Raw genomic sequence first — 21,314 nt, 5'->3', positions numbered from 1 at the left:
GGGAAAGCAAATTAAATAAATTCCTCAATCATTGTCTATTCACAGCTTGCCGTTTTTTGAAAACCTTTAAGTCAGTGTCTTCCTCTTTAGGACTTTGTGCATGCTTGTGCCTTACATTGAGTGATGAACATGCAGTGACTCTGGAAGCTGCAATGATAAAGTCCAGGATCAACATGGTGGCTCCAGGCAGACCGATGCTGAAGAACCTGGGGCTGCAGTGCTTGATGATGGTGTTCACAATGTCCTGAAGAAGACAGTTCGTCAAAAAGAAAAAACACTTTTTCTCAATATGAAGCAGAATTATTATTTAGGGGAAAACTGCTTTGCAAACATTTTGACTAACCCATTTATTTTCTTATATTTTGTGTCTAAGTAGCCAGTCTTGATGGTAATTCTTCCAGTAGTCATGTATCAATTCCTCCCCAGGCTTTGTAAAGATTGCTCTGAAGCAGTTAAGAAAACCAGATACTCTCTACTGTACAGCCATTAGAAAAGGTCTGATGGTTTTAGCCAAAAACCTGGAAATGGTCCGTCACTGGACATTTAGTAGGATAATAACCAAAAATGGTTGAACATTAATCTCTATCCATCACAAATCCTACAGAAAAGCTCAGGACTGAGCGTAAGAGAAAAGTGTATGAGGGTGTTTGCTCCAACCTCGTAAATGTTAAAAGCTAACACTAAGACATATTCTAGTGGCAGAAAAGGGGTTGGTGTAAAAGTCCACTGTATAATGCCCCACTGTAAGCAGGCAGTAGCAGAAATATTTGATTAATTAATGACATATTGAACATTTCATATGCCATTAAAGTATCATTAAATATTCAATAAAATCTCCTGAGCTGAGTTGAATTTTCCCCACTGTTACTCATATTGTTTACAATTGAATCCCTTTGTAACAGACCTGGTCTTGATGCAGCAGCCCTTGGTGCATGATGTTGTAGAAGTGCATGAGAAAGTCGGTGTTTGGGGAAACATCTTGACGTCTTTTCATTATCCTACAAATTAGTTTGTAGGCATGAAGCTTTCCCTGCTTGTAACGCTCAGTCAGCATGGTGGCCTAAAGGAAATAAGGAAAGACACACAAAAAAACACTATTAAATGAAAATCTGCTTGGCTTATTTTCTTCCCTGTAATATGAAGCAAATATATTTCCACTGTTATTTTACGGATTTACTCGCTCATATTCCATCACAGAGACACTTCTTCAAGCAAATACAAAGGACCTAGTGGTGCATTGTAAACAAATACAAATCTTGATCAGACTTACCTTGAAGAGCCATGGGGTGAGGATTCTTAGAGGAGGAATCAGTACAGGAGGTGGGGGGGATGACTGGTTGTCCAGAGAAATCCCCAAATTATCCCTTATCTGAAAACAGAAATGCCACAAAACTCCAATCCTTGGTGAGAATTTTAAAATTATTTAAAATTATTAGCAGACAGATGTATCTGTACTAACCTTGGCCAAGTTCTGCCACAGTTCACACAAGTAGTCAAAAACCTGAGCATGGATTTCTGGGTCCTTGATGGTGTTAACATCTCCCAGGATACCCAGCATCCTCCTCCACATAACCGTGGCAACATCTGCGTGCCATCCAGTTAGAGAGCCGCCTGCCATCACACTGCAGTCCTCGCTAGGGAACTCGCTTGTTTCTGGAATCAATACGTCAATCAGAGACTCTTGTTTGGTTGGAGAATAAAGCGAGAACATTTAAAGGACTTTCACTGTCAATTTTACCTAGATCATCAGGGGTCTGGAGTACAGAGCTGTGGAGTTTCTGGTCCAGCTGCAAGTGTGTGTGTGAATGACTGTGTGTGTGATCAGCGTGCTCAGCTGTCAGCGTGGCTGGGGAGGGGGTCTGGGAACGGGAGCCCCCGAGGGAATGCATGGGCGAGGCACTCTCAGAGCCTAACCAAGAGTCAGAAAGACACGTAGAATTGAACAGAGAACCAAATATCTCCTGATTATAACTGTTTCTGGTGCTTATTACTGGGCAACTTCACAGAAACGTACCAGTAACGGTAACCGTGTGGCTAAGGCTGCTGGTCTCTGAGTCAATGTGGAGGGTCGTCAAACTGGCCACTTCGTGCTCCTCACAGGCTAAGCCTCCTCCAAGACTGTCCTGGTCCAGTGAGCTGCCTCGGCCGCCTCCTGAAGACCCTGCTCCTCCTCCACATGCATCTGAACTGAATGTAAAATCTAAAAATAAAAAAGGAAGAAAAAAGGAGAAAACACAGTATTTTATGGCAGGATGGTTAAAGCAAAAATGTTCTTTAGACCAGGGCTCTGCATCATGCAGAGCTGGAGATACAAGTAGCTCTTCAGTAACTTCAGTAACAGTCAGTTTCTTACTGTCAAATTTGCATGCTGAATACTGAAAGGCATTAAAGGAATCCGACTGGCTGTCTGAGCTGATGACATCAGAACCGCTGGCACTAGCAGGTGACGTCCACTCAGAGGGAACTCCGGGGTCATCAATGGGTCGAGGGTCATCTGTGGATCTCGACATCGCTCCCTGACCGGCCTCCAGGAGCTCTGGCAGGTCCTTGGGAACCTCAAGACCCACTGGACTGCTACCTCGACGACCCTGTTCGTTAGCACAGTGGTGCTTATAGCTTTGATGATTTATGTCAATATAATTACAAATAAATGTATTCAAGATATACTGACCACTGTCCCTTTGTTTCTCAGTCTTTCCTGAATGAACTCATCCATCAGGTCAGAGAAATTTGGGTTGCTGTTTCCAACATCGCTGGACACGGGGCGGGCCTTCTGGACCACCTCCTCTTTGTTGGCTACACACGCAAACGCAAATAAACTTTGAGAAAGTTTTTGCAGTCAAACACATGAATACTTAAAGGGAAATAAGTAATAAAGTATAAGTCAGGGGAGGACATATCAGGATTTCTAAAGCATGGAAAACCTTAGTAAAAGCTTGTTCATCACCAGAGGAACACCTTCCCAACGACAGGTAGCTTTAGGATTGTTCAGGTAGCTGAACGTTGTTGTCCAGGGATCAAAATACTGAAGATACTGAAAACTAACTTGTTCAACTACAGGCCTGAATCAGTCAACAATACTGTGGGAGCAGTCATCTAGAGCAATTTCTTATTATAATGTTAATTTAAGAAAAAAAATTTATGACATCTCAAATGAAAAACCATGTGTTATTTTTGTTATTCCAACTGCAAAGGAATATAAAAAGCTTAAGAAACAATAAATACTAATTTGTAATAAATACTTTGTAATATGTGCTCGGGAAATTGAGTTCCTGAGCACATATTAATGGAAAGAACTAAATTGAAAGAAAAAAAGGGTTTAATTCCTGAAAAACAGAGTTTAATATTCTTTTGTTGTTAAAATAGCTCCATTAGTTTATTACTCATTTAGCTCAGGATTGGTTATGTCAGCTACAACTATCAGCTTCGTCTAAGGCCAATAAATTGAGATTTATGGATAGGTATTCTCGATATTTTCTTCAGATGCTTAACTGCAACAGATTATTAAACAATATAAATTTACATTAAAATATCACAACACTCATAACATCAACTGAATCCAATGTCCCTCCTAATTGTGAGAGCAGTCCTGATGTGAATGTACTTTGGGGGTTCTTGAGAATTGTTAAATAAACAAAAAGCCAAAACAGCAGGCGTACCACATCTCAGATAAGCAATGCAGGAGTTAAACTGAATCATGCACAAAAAGTAAAAGAGAGCGTTTCACTTAGTCAAACAAGTAGCAAACCAGAGGTCTAATATTAGTGCAGTTATGATTCCTTGGCTCATAATGTTATTAGCTTGGATGCAATGAAAGCGATTGGGATGAGTGTAAAAGCAGGAAGCGATTAAAAATTCAAGACTGTTCCGGAGTAAATCTGCCACCTTCTTTGCAGATCAAATCTATCTCATGGATCTTTGGCTACTTCCAGACCAATAACAGGAAGGAATTTAGTCAATAAAGCTTTCAGTTACTCAACGCAAAGTGTCACGATTTCCTTTATAGCCACCAGACTGGCTTTAAAATACCACAGCCGCTCGAAAACATTAAACTGTGAAGCCTTGCAGGTTTAATCTGACCTCTGTGTGCAATGTGACGCAACATGAAACAAATCCAAAATAAGTTCTGCACATAATTAGCCTGTTGCAACTGAAAAGAGATTACCCCAGAGCAGCATGTTAGAAGTCAAGATCTGCAGAGTATTCAACTGTAATGGTTATTTGCCATCATGAGTGAATGAAATGTGATTTTATAGGCTTGCCTGAAAATATATTTTCTTTGCTCACATATACAATGTCTTTGAACTCTATATGTTTGTCCCAAAGATAAGAATTATGTCAATAATACCTGAGAAATCACAAAAACCAACAGAAAATGAGTTCTGTAAAATGAAAGTATAACTAAAACATTCACCACTAAAATCTAACAACAAATGTTACTCTATGTGTACACTCTAGAAATCAATAGATGTATCAACATTTTTAATTATAAATGAAATATTATTTCATTCCCACTGCACCTCAAGAGTGAGCGATACAAAGGCCATTCCTAATGGAGTCTCCTGAAAAGATTTCCTCATAGGAATACAATACAGATAGTAAGATTTTCCAACCTAAATATGATTGTTGATCCCTGAGTCTATTAGGACAATTATGGTAAATAAACAAAGTCTTGAATTATTAGCAGCCCAAGTGGATTTAGGTTAAAAGCAGTAATTTAATTTTACCCAAATATTTCTTCTGACTGGAAATAATCATTTTAGGGAGTGGTCCAGTATGTGGTCTGCTCTTTAAATTTGTATGATCTTAGAAATTGGTAAAAGATATGATTATTTTTATTAGGCTTTATTTAATAACGCCCTAGCCCTGAAGGAGAATGTGACTGTCGCTTAAAAAAAAAAAAACACAAGTAAATTTGCTGTCAGTGGATTCATGCAAGGAAACAACCTCTATTTCAACACTGCTGTTAAAATAGCTCAGGATGCCACAGCATCACTTCATTTCCTGTGTTACAAATAAATTGACAAAACAAAAGAAAAAGTGGCACTTGTTGAGAAGCAAAACAAAAAACAGGCTGAGAAAAGGAGATGTAGCAGCAGCTCCACATCAAGACCGATTCAAATGATGAATCTCTTTGCTCCAATAAAACATTTTCCCCAAACTTTCACTCAGGATGAGAATCAACAGAAATATTTGTAATGGTGGTTAAATAATTTCACATTTGGGCAAATAACCATTTCAGCAAACTTTATTTCTTCCTTACGGAATGAAGTTCACCCTGCTGTCATGATACTGGTTATTCTCAAAAGGTCTTGTGCTGCCATCTGGTGGAGTGGAAATGTATAGCATATTTTCCTACTTAATATTCATAAATCTTACAACAAACAAGGGTCTGAAGCAGGAAAATCCAGCTAAACATCCAACATCATTCTCAATTGCAGTTAGTTTTAGTTCTGTTGATATTTTTTACTTTTTTCCAGACAGCAGATTGTCGTTTTCTTCTATAGTTTCCAGGGAGGAAGTAAAAGAGACTCAAAGAGGCCGCATGCAAAAGTCGAGGAGAGGGAGAAGATGGGGAAGGAGGTGCAAAGGTTAAAATTCCGAAGCCCTTAAAAAAGAGAGAACAGGAGGAGGGATGGCGCTTCTGGCCTACAGAAACAAGTGACAGGAGGTGGAAGGACGTGGGGTCCTCGAAAGGAGGCAGGCTGGAGGAGGGGGGGCTACGTTCAAGAGTAAAACATCAACAGGGAGTTTCAGGTTCAGTCCAAGAGCAAGATGATGAGTTTCAGCCAAAAATATCATTCCATCATAATAAACCAGTTAAAAACAGCCAAAAAGGAAAGAGAACGGCTGGTGTTTGTGTGTTCGTGAACATTTCTCTCCACTGTTTTGTCTTCTCTGAGCACTTTGTTCGCCTCAATCCTCACCTGGCGTTGTCGTCTTTCTTCCAAAGTAGCCCAGGACGTGGGAGTAGAGATCCTTTAGCGAGGCGTCGCCCGAGCTGGCCCTGGTCTGTCGCTGTGGCGATGACCCCTGGGATGACCCCTGGCCTCTGGGCCGAGGTTTGGAGGACAGAGCATGGACAACGGTCTTATACATGCCACCGAGAAGAGCGCCCTGGTGGTGTCGTGCGGTAGTGATGCCGGGCTCCTGAGAGCGTGAGCGGCAGACTCGGGACCGCAGGGCAGAGCGTCCCAAACGTCCTCGCACTCCTGAGGAACTTGATGAACTCTCAGAGTTGACCTCTGGGCCCAGACCCGATCCGGTACCGGATCCTGGGAGCTGCTTCTCCCCTCCTGTCCCCAGTCTGTCTGCAGAAGAATCTCTGCTACCTCCAGGAGCTCCGGGCAACAACTTCTCGTTTGCTCGTATTTTATGGCCAGCTCCGTTCCCTGGGCCGAACTTACCTGGACTTTCTGCTCCTAGCTTTCCCCCTGAGCCCACCCCAGCTCTAGCCGTCCTCTCTCCAGCCGAGTGGCTGTGAGTGTGGAAATGACTGAGGCGACGCAACCTGGCTCTCCAGTGGGCCTCCTTGTTCTCCAAGGGGTTATGGAACTGGACAGACTCGGTGGAGGGCCGGAAGCTGACATGGACCCCAGCAGACTGATGCCGCTTGATGCCACTGCGAGACATTTTCAACTTAGCAGGGTCTGAAGTTTGGGGAGTTGATGATTCGTTAAGTTCGGCTGTGACTGAATTTTGTCTAATCAACCGCGCCCTCTCTTTTGAATCTCCTTTATCTTCTTGTTTCTCTTCTATCTCACCCCATGAGTCAAGTTTCCCTTCATGTCCTGCTCCAGCTGTTTTTTTCTCGTCAGAGTTTCTCTCTAAGCTAGTGCTCCCTTTAACACTGGGAGATGGCCATTCACACTGTAACTCCAAACACTCGTAGATACTGCGCTGCTCTGCCTCACTCTCCTCTGTGGAGTCTACACTCCTGTGTCTCACTGATTTACTTACCTGCCTGTCCTCATTTACCACCCGCTTCTCCTCCTCCAAGTGTGATCTGGCTTCCCTGCTTTGCTCCTGTGCAGGTAAAGCCACAAAACCTTCTAATAGATGACCAGCACCGCCTCCCTCTTTGACCTCCTCTTTCTTTTCTCCCCCTTTCTGAATGAGATAGTCTCTGATGGATGAGAATAAATCGTCCTCTTCAGCTTCACACCCCACCTCCCCCTCATCTGCGTCAATTTCCTTTTCAGATGAAAAAGCGAAGGCGGAATCCCAGTCGCTCACCCAGTCAGAGCTAGAGCCGTGGCTTCCGGAGCCAGCTCGGAGCCAGGACTGGTTATAAACACTAGCATCATCCTGTGGTTCTGAGGACAAGGAAACACCATTGGAGAGGGTGAAAGATGTGGGATTAGGAGAGGTGAGGGGTTGTGAGAGAGGCGGAGTTGTGTGGCTGTTGGCTGCAAGTGAGGAGGTAGCTGTGGAGTGGTGGTGCGGAGGATTCAGGAAGGACATGGGATCCCGCTGGGTGTCTTCACCTTTGACCCGCTCAGCGATGAAGGGCTCCATGATGTCAGAGGCGCTGCTACTCCGGGCGAGTGATGATGGCGCCGGGGTGCCCAGGTCACAAGCTCCCCCCTGGAAGACCTCGGAACAGGTGGTGGGCGGGGTCTCGTCGCTCTGTGATGAGTGCCGCATTCGTGAGGTGCGGGATGTCAGCGTGATGGGGGGGTCCTCGAGATCTGGTGATGAGAGGGTGATGAAATCAGAGACCATGAGATCCCTGGAATAAGTGGAGAAGAGCTTAACACATAGAACCCACTGTGACATGCATTTAATATGTAATTGCAGTGCTGTGGAAAACTCCTTATTCTGCTTTATTGTCAGTCCTAATCAATTGTGTGTGGGTGTATTTTGATAACTCACCACACAAATAAACTTTTAGTGAATCCCAACAGACAATAAAAATAACTATCAGAGCTACAATAAGAATTTGTTTTGTTTGTGCTTCCAATTTTTGTGTGAGAAAATATGCAAAAAAGTGTTAAACCCCTAACTAACTTAGTCGATAGTTTGAAATTTACAACTGTAAGTACGGTTCTATGAATCCTGGATGACCGCCAGAGGCGGTGCTTCAAGCACTGAATGACCAGTCTTCCACATGCGTAGGTCGAGAGTTACTCACAACGAAGTCACCTGTGACCTACCGGTGACCCACATGACTCTGTACTGTCACATGACACTTGCTGCTCAATTCCTCAACGTTTTCACAAGACGCAAGGTTTCCGAGGATCTAAGCATTCTGGTGGTCAAAATATTCTAAATACATATAGTACTTAATAAGAAAGAAGAATTTTTTTTCAAAATCAGAAATAAGCCACAAATCTCCAATATGTGCCTCTCTATTTTACATAAAATGCACCGTGACAGTTGTAATTCTCATAAGAAGCAAACAGTATGCATGTACAAGCATCAAGAATGCTTAGAGAAAACTAGAGATATAAAGGATCAGTAAGATATAACTGCATTAAAATAAATTACACATATCACAAGCGGTGGAAGTTAAACAAGACAGACAAGCAAACATTTGAAGAAAAAGAACACAGGCACGCGATTTAATGGACACGGACAAGCAGGATTTCAAGCAGGACGTATTATGAAAAATGAAAGTTCAAAGTAAGGAGACAGGACAACAGGTAGCTCCAGTTCTATGTGTACAAATGTATATCAGACACAGTGAATGCTGACTGTCAAAATGCCTTTCTGTAGTTCAGTGCTGGCTTAAATTGAAAAAAAGAGTGAATTCCTGTTGAAAAGCATGCAAACTACCAACAAACAAACTTAATAGAGGCAGTCAGACGAGCAGGAATCTAAGGCTTCCAGGCAGCAGGAAGACAGGTAGTGCAAAAAGAGTGTACCTGCCAGATGGTCAGCAAGAGGGGGCAGGAAAGGGTGGTGGTGGAGGAGGACAGGAAGAGGCGGAGCCAGAGCAGGAGCACTCTTAGCACTGCGAATAAAGGCTGAGGACAGCAGAGAGTCCCCCGTAGAACAGCTACGCAGGGCTGAAGAAGTCGGAAGGGAAATTGAGAAAATGGAGGAAAGAAAAAGAAGAGTATTGTTGTAGTGAGGAGTAAGGAAGAGAGGTGAGTGGAAATAAGAATGAAAACCAAAAAATGATAAGGAAAATAAAGAGCAGAAAGAAAGAACAGAGAACGGAAGTTAAGATGAATACTGGTTAGAGATTGAGTGGAGAGGCAGATTGGAAGAGATCTATAACACAGACGGGAAAGGAGAGAAAATGTTTTGTGGGTAGATTACTAGATTAAGCACTAATTCAGGATTAGCTCTGCAGAAAATACAAGGAAACAGTGAGAGGCTGGTGGAAGCTTCACAAACAGGATCACTCAAGGTCCTGCATGAAACACTCAACATGAAGATTAAAGCAAATTTGCAGGGATGAAATACTGCAGACAATAGCTGGTTAGCTTGAGAAACTCTGCCTTACATTAATGAATTCTGGCATATAAAGTAAGATGAAGGGAATTGAAGGAGTTGACACTGACCTACAGTCTTCTGGCGCACAATACTCCTTGCCTTTTCGATGCCTGGTGAGCCGGCCGTGGTGGCGCTTCGCTGGCGCATGGCAGCTGCCTGACCCGGCTGGTCTCTGCTCCAGCCTTTAGAGAAAGACCGATCCACGGCCTGCCGCTGGCCCTCCGTACCGACTGGAGGATGAACAAATAACAGTCATTCAGCAGCAGCTAGTGATTGTAGTGTTACATATTTCCTGTGTCTTACAAAGTTACAACCTCAGACCGGTTCATAGTTGCGAAATGGAGGAAAGGGATATATGGATTCCAAATTTATTGCAAACACAATTCCGTCACGTCGCCCTAAACACATCATCCCCACAATGATGGTGGCGGCATTCTACTGTGGGGATGATTTTCTTAAAAGAAGCTCCTCAGATGGAGCTGGTTGCTGAGCAATCCAGGAAGAATACCCTGTTAGAGGCTTGAAAATACTTGAGACTGTATGTAAGTTCACCCTGATCCCAAAACCCCCATGGTAACACACGACGGTGGCGGCATTATGCTCAGGGAATGCTTCAGACTTCTCATTTTGAAAACCAACCATTCTTTTCCTTCTATTTGGAGCTGATCTATCAGATAAAATCTTGATGAAATACGTTGATGCTTATGGTTGAAAATGACTTTCACAAGGCATTTTACAGCCTTGACGCAGAGAGCAAATAAAGTGCCTGCACTGCAGCTTGGCTGTTCAAGTTAAGGGTAATAATATAACAGACTATTTTCACAGTCACAGTTGGGGCCGCAATAAAGTATTTCTCAAAGCAAACCATCTCCAGTAACCTTTTCCTTTAATCTTCTTCAGCTTTTGTTCACTTAGTTTGTCCAGAGGCAGCTCATTTAGATCCACGCTGTATAGGTTCCTGGCCAAAACCTAGGAAACAGAGACACCATCAATCCTGTTTATACAGAAGCAAGAATGCAGGCAACACTAAAGCAAGAAAGCTTTAATACCTTGGTGAGGGTCTCCATGGTGAGTGACCACTCAGTAACCAGCTCCTCCCAACAGGTCAGAGAAGAAAGCACACAGAGGAGATCATCCCAAAGTTCTCTGCTGATATACACGTTCAAGTTGCCCTTAATCCAGGCAACTATTAATGTCTGCAAAGAAAAAGCAGCGTGAAATAAAAAAGAAGGTTAAAAATATGAATCTGCCTAAGTAATAACTAGTTACGAAATAAACAAAATGTTCTTTTGGAATAGGGACATAGAAACCAAACATTAGTGTCAGCTGTGTACCTGAAAGATGGGACCAGCGAGCCTGCCGGACAGCGTGTTGATTTTCTTCCCTTGAGGCATGATGGACGGAGGCCTTTTCATGACAGATTCTGTCACCCTCAACAGAACCAGTAAGATCTGCTCCCTACAAACAAGTGCAGGACTATTTATTTTGTTTTCAAAATCAGAATAATTGCTTAATCGGACACAAGGAGATATGATTAAGAATACATTTTTTTGGTTTTGATTTATCAATAGCAAATGGAACTCTCTGTGTTTACCAAAATAAATAACATTCCAATCTATTGGGAAAAGTGTCTTTATTGGATTTTTTTAAAATCGAATAATTATATTTTTATATTGAATTACAATAAGTCAAATAAGTCAAAAGCTGATTTTGACTTATTGCCATACAAAGTCACACATTTTCAAATATGTTTAGAAAAAACATGCATCTGTGACAGTAGCAGAAAATTGAAAACAGTGGCATACTGACATATTTATTGGCGTGTTCTGGTCATTATTTTTTTTACCATGTTTTCTGGTCCATAGTTTCGTGCATAACTAGGCTGCGGTAAATGTTCAGGACCCGTTTGCACATGTCAACATGCTCCTCTAAAAGGATCTTGATGTCATTGGCGGGTTCCAGCAGGAATACGTTGGCAGAGTGCGTGATGAAGACCTGGAGAAGAAACAAAGGGTTTCATAAAATGAGAAAGAATAACAAGATAGAATCATCTTGAGTGTACACCAGAGCAAAGTGTAAGATCCTGCCTGTAGTGTTGTTTGACCTCCAGCGTGAATACTGTACTCCAGCAATTCGCTGTCAATCTCTTTGTTGATTCTCTGAAAAATGCAGAACATAAATTCATTATCCAACTGCTACTTATAATTATGAATAGTTTTGACTGACTAAACTTTTGTTTAGAAAGAAATTCCCACCTCAGCCTCTTTGTCTCCCAGCTGAGAGCCTGCATCCAGACTGCTAGCAGCAGGAATGGGATACGGACCTTCCTCTGGCTCTTTCATAAACACTGGCTTGTCCTCCATGGAGATCCACTCTTGATAAACACGAACCACTTTTCGCATCGCAGCTGCCTCACACATGGGAAGGAGAAATCCCTGAGTAGGAGGAGAGAAAGCAGATTAATTCATTTCCATCCATACATTTCTATTCATAATTTCAACTGTCCCAACAAGTCAAATAAATAAATAAAAATGAATTAACCTCCCACAAGTAACTTATACAAATATTGCATTAAGTCCTTGAACATATCCTTACACAAGGTGTGACACTGTTATTGCCATTTACTGAAAAACAGTATTTATGTGTGGAACCAGGCCCAATATAACAAAAGAGTAACATTTTGCAGGAAAGTGCTACATGTGCAATGTTTCTAAAATTACACAAAATATGCAGAACACAATGTAAAATTCTCCTCTGGCGCGACACTCTGATTGTTTTCTCTGCTGATGCAGGCATCCGACTTTTTGCTCTGGATCTAAGGAGCCGCTACCCAACATGCCTTAAGAGGTTCCCTGTCTTTAACTTGTACAAATGAAATAGCACAAGTTAAATAAATAGAAAACAAATTCAAATCACCATCCCTTCACCTCTGAGCTACCAAACAATGCCTTTGGAGTCTGAGATGGAGCATTCTGTATTCCTGTAGTTTGATTATTAGGTAAATCTACAGATTAGGTAAATCTACAGACAGCCACACTAGGAGGACTGACAGCTGCCTTTAATATTTTTTTAAAATCTTTGTCTAATAATAGTTTAAGAATGTGTTTATTAGCATTTTCATATTACTTTTACAGATTGCTGAATTAAAAAGGCCCTACATCTCCATCAAATACAAAAAAACTTGGAATGAGAATATTTAAAGTAAAAATTTTAAACTGTAGCTGACATGATATCAAAAAAGTTTAAACTGATTACTAATATTAATTTCCCTCACCTGTCTGAAGATTTCTATGATGAAGTTGACGTTGGTTCTGGAGTTGGTCAGCACTCTCCTCACCACCTCCATGTCTGTCAGCTGCTCTTCGTCCATGGAGCACAGGGAGGAGGAGCTGGGCTCTCTCTCCGTCAGGGTGGAAGTGTTGGAGTGGCTCTGCTCTGGCTCTCCTGCGCCCACCGAACAGCCGATGCTGCTTCCCGCTGGCCCCAACGAGCTGCCGCTGCTTTCTAAGTGACTCTCGGACCGACTCCCTCCTCCGCCGCCGTCTTCCGAGCTGCCGGCTGAGCGAGCGGCCAATCCAGCAGCTGCTCGCTGAGACAGATGATTAATAACAGTTAGTACAATGACTATAGAAGCCAAAGTCTTATAAATCAAGCAACCACCTCAGTGCTTGACTTGGAAATGCTACCAGATAGAGTTTTAAAATAATATTGATCTTTTGACATATCTTTAAAAGGAGACAGGATGAGGCTTTACAACCAAAGAATACAGAAACCACGAGTCTAGCACGGTTTCTGCTAGAAACCTCGTGGCAATTTGCCTTGCCAAACTGGATGGAATGATGATGAAAGAGGCCTCTCCATTCTTCAATTTTATCTCCAATCAACACCTAGAGGGTTGAAATTTGGATGCAATTGGATTTTCTAACAGGACAATGTCCCAAACAAAGATCAAAACTGGTTTTGGACTTTGAATATATTTTAGTGCTAAGCTGTGATTCATAAACTTCCAAGTTTTTTTTAATCACTGTATTTTTATTGAGGTTTTTTTCTTTTCATTCATACATACAGTTTGCGAATACAAAGAAGTGTTTATCCGACATAGAATTTAAACTTCCAAGTTTGACTAATGTTTTAAGCAGACCTGTGATGAAACTGTTGCTAACGCCAACATTATGGTCATCCAAAAGTCCCAGCCTCAATACTACCAAAAATACACGCATCGGGCTGGAGTCAAAGCAGGAGAGAAAGTCACTTTTAACTCTGAAATAGCCGGGTATTGTTTCAAACAACAGCTTTTTCTGGTCCTGCACAATATTTCTTTTGTCTCATGTGCAAAGCTCAGATACTAACACATTGTTAACTCCTCCTCCATCTCAGTCTATGGCTCTTTCTGATTTGAGCAACACAGATGAGGTCACAGAGCGCTACAAGGCACAGGGCGGCGTGCTGGGCAGCCCGCTGCACTTGGAGCAGCGCAGCCCCGCTCTGCAGTCAAGCAGCACATTTATAATAATTGTGTTTATAGCTTCCTATGTGAAGGCAGCATTATACTTAAAAGCTTGGTCTGTTAAAGGAAACAAATCAATTTTGATGGCAACAAACTGTGTGTGGTCAAAGTGAAAATGACTAATGGTTGAGTTTGAGTGTCTGCTTATCATTGACATTCTGTGTGGATTTAAAAAAAAAACACAATAAATTAGGATAATTCCTTGAAAAAATCATTAATAAACCTCATATTTAGAGGACAGTACCTGTATGTTCTTAGGGACACTCTCGCCTTCTGTTCCTGGAATCTGGGTTTGGGTGTTGGGTCGCGGTTCCAACCAGAAGGAAACAAGCCACCGGATAAAGATGACTCTGGCCTGAAGGAAGCTCTCCTTGGTGCAGTACATGGTTTCACCACCATCCTGCTCTCTGCGCACCACACTGTAATAGGGCTTAGGACGCATCGGAGGTACATCTAAAGACACACAACATCAAATGCACTTCAGCAAAACACACAAATCTGCTGTTTCCAATGGAATTCATGGAAGTCTTTCTGGAGTAAGAGCACTGACCCAAGATGGGGTTGTAAAGGCTCGTTTCCATAGCGAAGTTGGGAAATATGTGAGGAAGGTAAAACTTCCTGAAGTGGCCAAAGAGGAAGCTGAAGCCACGTTCATGGTTCTCTTTACACCGCCACTCCAGAGACTTCGCCTGGCGATACACACACAAAAAAAGCCCTGTATTATAAAGACAAATTAGGGCACGCAAAATGGGAACAAGCAAAGAGAAGCACCATTGTGAATCTTATCACTGTGTGAATGTTTGCACACATGTGGGTGAAAGCAGCAAGCAAAGAAATCACAAGCAGGGGATGCAATATGCCTTTAAATCAGCAACACCAGCCACATTAATCCCCTGTGTTTACCATTAGTGATATTAGTAAAGCATGGCAGCATTATTACATCGTAGTTTCATTAAATATGTTAGTAAGAAAATGAATAATACCTGGTTTACCATGTATTTCAGCAGAGCTTCGAGGAAAAAGGCAGTGAGGTCGTCCTGGTTCTTATCGCCAGACTGTGGAGCGACCAATGGTGTGATTTCTTCTGGGATCACTTGAGCTGCAGAAATAAAAAACAGGAATATTAAAGCTGCATTCAATGATCCAATGGGAAACAAACCACAGACTGTATCAGCGGGTGCTTTAGTTGTACGAACTCTCAGTCAGACTCAGTGGTGGGTTGATCAGAGTGTCGAGGGTGCGTGGGGTCCCACGTAAGAGAGGAGCGGGAAAACCCGGAATCAGACATGCAAACATGCACAGCTGCTCGCTCTCAGCGTTGCTCTGCAGCGCCTGCATCCACAGCAAAAACAGCCGCACGCCTTCCCGACGGATCTAAGATGAGGATTAAAGAAAAAAAAAGAAAAAGGAGGGAAAAATTCAAATCAACAGCAGTTAATCAGAAAATCAAGATGTTAAACATCTTTTTATGTTACATTACCTTCAAAGAGTTTCCAGTGTGAAGCAGCTTCTTAAGAATTAGTCCTGGAAGAAAAATATGAGCCACAACTTCATTAGTTTACGCAGCTATCTGGTTGCTCTTACTGTAAGTTTAAACAAGAAAGCTGCTTAAAAAGCACTTTTTTGTTGTCTAAATTGCTAGGAAAATGTGACTGAAACAAGTCTTGACAGAAAAAAAACTTTGGCAGTAAAATGTGTTTGAAGTAAGGAAACCATACCTATGCTGTGGAACTGCCAACGACTCTGGATCCTCTCTGGCAGAAGTTGAAGGATTTTCTAAAAGACAAAAATATACAACAGATTGGTTTGAGGGAGATTTAAATTCACATTTTCCAGACTTTTCCAATATTTTAGTAAAATTTTTAGGGTGAAAATTAGGTGGCCATTTAGTATTAAACTTAACGTTTTATTTTATTTTTATTCAGTGATTTTTAATTCATTATTCTTTCCTCTGTAAAAGGAGTACCATTTATTTAGAAAATATTACACTGCAATATTACAGGTAAATATGAAGACATTATCAATGGTAATGAACCAACATTTTTCATCAGCACAATGCTCATTATTTTCCAGAACTTTAGAATCTGGTCTTCTCAGATTTACATCCAGCAAATACAACAATTATTAGAAATATACAAATTCGATTGCAGAGTTTAAATTCATTGAACATGAAATAAAAGAGCCACCAATCTAACAAGCCACCAGTTCTTTGTAATGTCACAAATTTTGAAATGATCTGTATTTTATTAATTTCTCTTCAGCAAAAAAAAAACAAACGACAAAAAAGAAACTGTTTAAACAAAAAACTGTATTGTCCACAATTAGGGGTGGAGAATACAAACACATGAGATCATAGTTTCTTAAACTTACGTGTGTAGTGTACATCTGTGTTGTTTACCTTTGTAATATATACACACAGACTTGTGTTTTTATTGCTAGTCTGTTTTTTAGGTCTTTAAGGCAGCAACTGGTTAGAGAGCTGTAACGTTTATCACTGATACTCCAAAACAGTTGTTGGCAGTCTCTAGTTTGGAGGAGTCTGGAATCACATAGCGATATTGCCAAATGTGTCTGGGTTCTGTTCTGGACCCACAATAAATCCAGTTGGAAACAACAAATCCCAAAACAATCTGCTGATAAAACTCACAGACACATTAGGCCATTACCCAGAGTGAAATAACACATTACCACTTTCTGGAATGCTTACCTCAAAGATAAAGAGGATTGAGTCCAGCTCCTCCCTCTGAGACTTATGACCTGTAAAACACAAAGCCGTATTAAAAGACAAAAACAATCACAAAAAGAACAAAAAAGGGAAGATGATGGATAATGTCTTTGGCCGTTTATTAATGGGAAAACTTTACCTTTTTGCTTGAGGCTGACCTCAATGGTGACAAAGTTTTCAAAGAAGACATAGTAGATATGGGAATAGTAGATATCGAAGAACTGCTTCAGATCTGGAGCCTCGGAATTTTCTGTGAAGGAGAAACAGAATGAGGCTCGGATTTATCTGGGAAACGCGTCAAGGAACGAATCAAAGAGGCCTCGCTGATTTGTTGTTTTTTTTACAATCTTACCAATGCAGAAAATATTACCCATTACACATTAATTTGTGGAGTGCAACTAATAGCTGTCAACCAATTACTCTGTTTAGAGTTGCAACCCACTATTTACAACTTCATATGTCAAACTGAACAGCGCTGCATGAGGCGTTGAAGTTTGAGATTTGATATGATGACCTCCAAACAGAACTCTGCTTTAAGCTTCTTCAGGATGTTCCTGAAACATGTCCTCCTTTATCACAGACAAATTCTCTGCTGGTTAATTCATCTCCTGCAATTGATTCATAAACTTTTATTATGTTGGTGTGAACTAGACACCAACATATCTGAACTCTTAAAGCAGAGACTCAAGCCCTGACCCAGGGGGAAACATTCCACTGTTCTCCCTCTGAGCAATCAGCCTCCCATGAACCCGTCAGCACTTCAGGATGGAAGCACGTTGCTCCTACTGAATATCAAGTTCAATAAGCAGTCAGAGGGTTACTTCCCAACACTTTTCTAATGTTATAACGATCAACTGAACGTAACATTTCTATAACTCTGGATTCTGTCTGGGTTATCTATTTTCCACCCCAACGTCTCTTGAGAAAAAACAAACAAAAATAAGAGAAATATTACACAATAAAGGGGAAGACTTTTTCAACATATTTAAGGAATGCATGTCAGTCTTTTTTGTTTATCTGCATTCTACAGTTGAAGACTGTGTTTAAATGCGTCAGTGGTAAAAGATTAATAAGACTCTTTGTTAAAGATTAAACATTTCTGTTCAGAAAGTAGTTCTGAGTAGCATGAACTCTGTTTAATCTGACTTCTGCAAATTTACTTCATGTCATGATGTTCCGCGTTTGCTTTTGCTCTCATTTGTATTTGTGTATTTTTTTTTCTTTTTTTGCCCTTTACTATTCTTCACAGTCACACAATGCTGACTCTATATTTTATTGACATTCCCGGGTCATTTTGTATTCCTCCTTATACGACAGCTGAAAGTCAAACTCACATCAGCGTCAGAAAGCTTCCCTTGTAAGGTCTTGGCTGGGAGGTTTATCTACTCCGACTGTAGCTGACACATTCAAGCAAAACTTTTATCAACACTGTGCAGCTGACTCTTAATCTATTTTAGATTTTGATGGCTAATAATAGGGTGAAACCCAAGGCTTCCAATGTCAAGTGAAACAGACATTAAGATTTGTTCAGGGAAAGTTATTGTCTGTTATATATTACATAAAAGACTTTGCCGACCAAATAAAACTTAGAAATGGAGGTGCTTGATTTGACGACACTTCCTCCCCCAGGGATTTATAAAGGATGTTCACGGAAACAAGAGGGAACCCGAGATTTGTTTTGTTATTATTATTGCAGTTTAACATAACAGTAAGGAACAAAAATGCAGATGTTTGAAACCAAGACAACAGACATGTCTGAGTGTTGCCCAGGATGTACACCACCTCTCACCCAATGGACTAAATCCCCATGACCAAGCACAAATAAGCACCTATCGAAGATGGGTTATATTGCTGAGACTTCATCTACAGTAAAGTCTCTCAAGCTCAAGCTTTGTGCTCCATTTGTGCTGGTTTGAGTTGCAAAAATGTTGTTTTGTGCCACCATCATTTTCAAGAAACTATAAATTAAACCTCTGCATGACCATTTTAAGGCCTAATCTTTAAACTGTTGGTGCCACAAACCTTTGCAGCACTAACTACTGACACCATTTCTGCTTGGGTTGGGCAGTATGAGGTTGATTCATAAACTTTTATTAATGTCTTTAAAAGGAAATAAGCTGAAACTGCTGTAAAAGGCCTAACCTAATACAAATGTTTGACAGATGTTAAAAACGTAGAGCAAGACACTACAGTCAGGTAAATCATCTAATTAACTGCAGTATAAATGATCAATACTTCATCTGAGATACAGTTACATATCATGACGGAATGAACAAGATCCTTTTGCTTATTTTTCTGTATAGAACATAGTTTAAGTACTTCAGAAATGAGCCACGTTAGATTAGACAGAAAGTCTATAAAACCTTCCTCAAGTTTATAACAACAAGAATAACTAAACTAGCAACTTCACCAAAGTTTCATCACCCAAACCGGAACTATTGTGGTTAAAACTGTCTTGGTGCAGGCATGTTTTGCTGGTCTCTGTGGTTGTTATCATAATTTTGAGTTCCCTACAGAGCACAGAAAGGGGGCACACCCCTCTCACAAAGACAAAAACAGAGGAAGTTCCACTATGGTACTGGACACAGAGAGGAAATACTAGAGGCTATTTCCCCATCCGGCATGAGCTATTAGGGAGACCCACGCTTGCCCGAGCACTCACAGTTCCATCAGGTGAAATATCAGGTCATCGCCTCGTTTCTCGGACACATCACAAATTGTCTGTGCGCTAAAGTGTGGAGAAAACCCCACTGAGCACTTCTCACTCTTCAGGTTCCTGTGCAGGACGCTGGCACACCCGTGAAGAAATCACCACAACCTGACTGACAACAAGCGGCATCACAGTGTTTGCCTTTCAGCCTGTAGGACACGCGACACAGCAAAACTGACATAGTGTATGAAACACATCCATGTTTTCTAAGGATTAATGGTTCTGTTCAGTTAGTATGGAATGTTCCCACTCGGTTATGAGAACTTGACAAAAATTTCTCCCACAAGATTTGGTCAACTTTATTTAGTCTGAGTGCTTTCTCTGGAATAAAAATATTTTATATTGCTTGGAAATGACCTATAAAAAACCCAGGCATAACAGAATACAAACAATTGTCAGGGAAAAAAACACTACAATGATTCTGCATTCACCGTAATTGATAACAGATGAAATCTAAAGACTGAATGCTGCAAATAAATCAAAAGCTGCTTCAACAAAGTGTGTACAGACTGATGCATCAGGCTAATTGTAGCTTTACTTTGCTCTTTATTTTTTTACTTTAGTAGATTGGCTTATCAGTTGAATTGTACAGGGCATGCGTCATGTTAAAGGTAGCGTAAAAATGCTTTTATTCTGTAAATACAACTTATACTAAGTTAAATCTTAAGAGACAGTCCAAAACTGAACATTATGGTACATAAACATTACTGTCAAGATTTTCTTAAACTTTTTCTCTGCAATTTTTTCACTTACTTAATTATGCTTTACAGAGCTTCTCACAATTTATAAGTTTGTGGTTGGCATAGAAAAAGAAAACATAACCAAACCACCACCACAGATAGAAACCTATGTTTTCCAAACTCCATTTTCCCAAAAACATCAACAGTAACCAAGAGCGTTATAAAAAATTAAAAAAAAACACCTCATTTATTCTCAGCATGAATAATGAGCAGATACTGCTATGCTTCTAACTCCTTAAGCACCATGCAAATGTATCTTCGATTTGTAACATGGTGAAAAAATATTGGGTGACTGTACAAGTCTCTGTTTTTATAGGTCATTTCCAAGATTAACTAATTTCTAAAATATCACAATGGATTTCCTTCGATTTGAAAACAACAGTGAGAAATCACTGAAGCCTTAAACATGATTAGTTGTGCATTTACTCCCACAGAGAGCAACTTATAGATGCTCGAGATTGGCCTGACATGCACCAAGTGTGTATGAACACAGGCAGGGAAACACAAGCTAACCTCTTAGCTGCTCGCTGTGGATCTTAAACTCACCTATGACAATTCTGAGATGCTTGAGTCTCGTCAACACGTCCTTCTTCGGGTCCAACACTTTCTGTGTTGATTTTTTAACGTCTCCATGAGGCTTTTTGGAAAACATTCCCGAGGCAGGAGGTACGACAACAACAAAAAAAACACACACAAAAAACCGCGACGGTGAGGAGCAGAAGCTGAGGGGGGCTAGCTGAGCTGCAGAGTGAGGCTCAGACGTTAATCTTTAACCGTCTCAAGAACCTCGTCGTTCCCGGTTTATTAACACCAGTCCTCTGCTACAGAGCTGAAAATATCCAGCAGGAAAATCGCCCCCATTCTGGTCAAATTAAAGGCGAATGTGTGAGACATAGCGGGGCGACACATCTCTCTCTAAACCGCCGCACCTCCCTTCTTCCACTCTGGTCAGCGTCGGCTCGTACGACGGTAGCTGTCATGGCGGAAACAAAGTGAACGATATGAGAAAAAAAAAAATCAAAATAAACACAAGTAAATTGTTTTCAAACTTTTATTAAAGTCGTTGCAATATATGCTGCACAATTTTTTATGTATTTTAAAATCTAAAAAGTCACCAACAAATAAAGTTATTAACGCCTTTGTAAACATTATAAAGGAATTCTCCGCCTTAGAGTGACTTCTGGGTAA

General features: G+C 40.9%; 1 protein-coding gene across 11 annotated transcripts in view; it reads right to left on the bottom strand.

Moving 5' to 3' along the window:
- Positions 1-20,820, bottom strand: part of ralgapa1 (Ral GTPase activating protein catalytic subunit alpha 1) — a 55,290-nt gene extending 34,470 nt beyond the window's left edge. For 6 of the 11 annotated variants that reach the window (XM_055038076.1, XM_055038085.1, XM_055038081.1 and 3 more), the window contains exons 1-27: positions 20,673-20,820; positions 16,816-16,926; positions 16,659-16,708; positions 15,670-15,727; positions 15,432-15,475; positions 15,148-15,325; positions 14,935-15,050; positions 14,502-14,640; positions 14,196-14,404; positions 12,719-13,033; positions 11,700-11,879; positions 11,532-11,603; positions 11,291-11,439; positions 10,779-10,902; positions 10,494-10,640; positions 10,323-10,413; positions 9,513-9,674; positions 8,868-9,011; positions 7,488-7,691; positions 2,672-2,796; positions 2,354-2,588; positions 2,015-2,200; positions 1,739-1,909; positions 1,460-1,653; positions 1,271-1,369; positions 905-1,060; positions 116-244 (exon numbers count right to left, since the gene is read on the bottom strand). In XM_055038076.1, the coding sequence (XP_054894051.1) occupies positions 116-244; positions 905-1,060; positions 1,271-1,369; positions 1,460-1,653; positions 1,739-1,909; positions 2,015-2,200; positions 2,354-2,588; positions 2,672-2,796; positions 7,488-7,691; positions 8,868-9,011; positions 9,513-9,674; positions 10,323-10,413; positions 10,494-10,640; positions 10,779-10,902; positions 11,291-11,439; positions 11,532-11,603; positions 11,700-11,879; positions 12,719-13,033; positions 14,196-14,404; positions 14,502-14,640; positions 14,935-15,050; positions 15,148-15,325; positions 15,432-15,475; positions 15,670-15,727; positions 16,659-16,708; positions 16,816-16,926; positions 20,673-20,778 (3,894 nt within the window). In that variant the 5' untranslated portion in view covers positions 20,779-20,820. Of the gene's footprint in view, positions 1-115; positions 245-904; positions 1,061-1,270; positions 1,370-1,459; positions 1,654-1,738; positions 1,910-2,014; positions 2,201-2,353; positions 2,589-2,671; positions 2,797-5,927; positions 7,692-8,867; positions 9,012-9,512; positions 9,675-10,322; positions 10,414-10,493; positions 10,641-10,778; positions 10,903-11,290; positions 11,440-11,531; positions 11,604-11,699; positions 11,880-12,718; positions 13,034-14,195; positions 14,405-14,501; positions 14,641-14,934; positions 15,051-15,147; positions 15,326-15,431; positions 15,476-15,669; positions 15,728-16,658; positions 16,709-16,815; positions 16,927-20,672 lie in introns of all 11 variants that reach the window. The other 5 variants (XM_055038080.1, XM_055038084.1, XM_055038075.1 and 2 more) reach the window with 4 other exon arrangements.
- Between the last annotated feature and the right edge of the window lie 494 nt (positions 20,821-21,314).

The sequence above is a fragment of the Poeciliopsis prolifica genome, unplaced genomic scaffold (assembly GCF_027474105.1).
Source record: "Poeciliopsis prolifica strain line A6 unplaced genomic scaffold, Auburn_PproV2 SCAFFOLD013, whole genome shotgun sequence".
Classification (NCBI taxonomy): domain Eukaryota; kingdom Metazoa; phylum Chordata; class Actinopteri; order Cyprinodontiformes; family Poeciliidae; genus Poeciliopsis; species Poeciliopsis prolifica.
The sequence above is the reverse complement of the archived record's forward strand: the minus strand, read 5'-3'. Positions and strand labels throughout refer to the sequence as shown.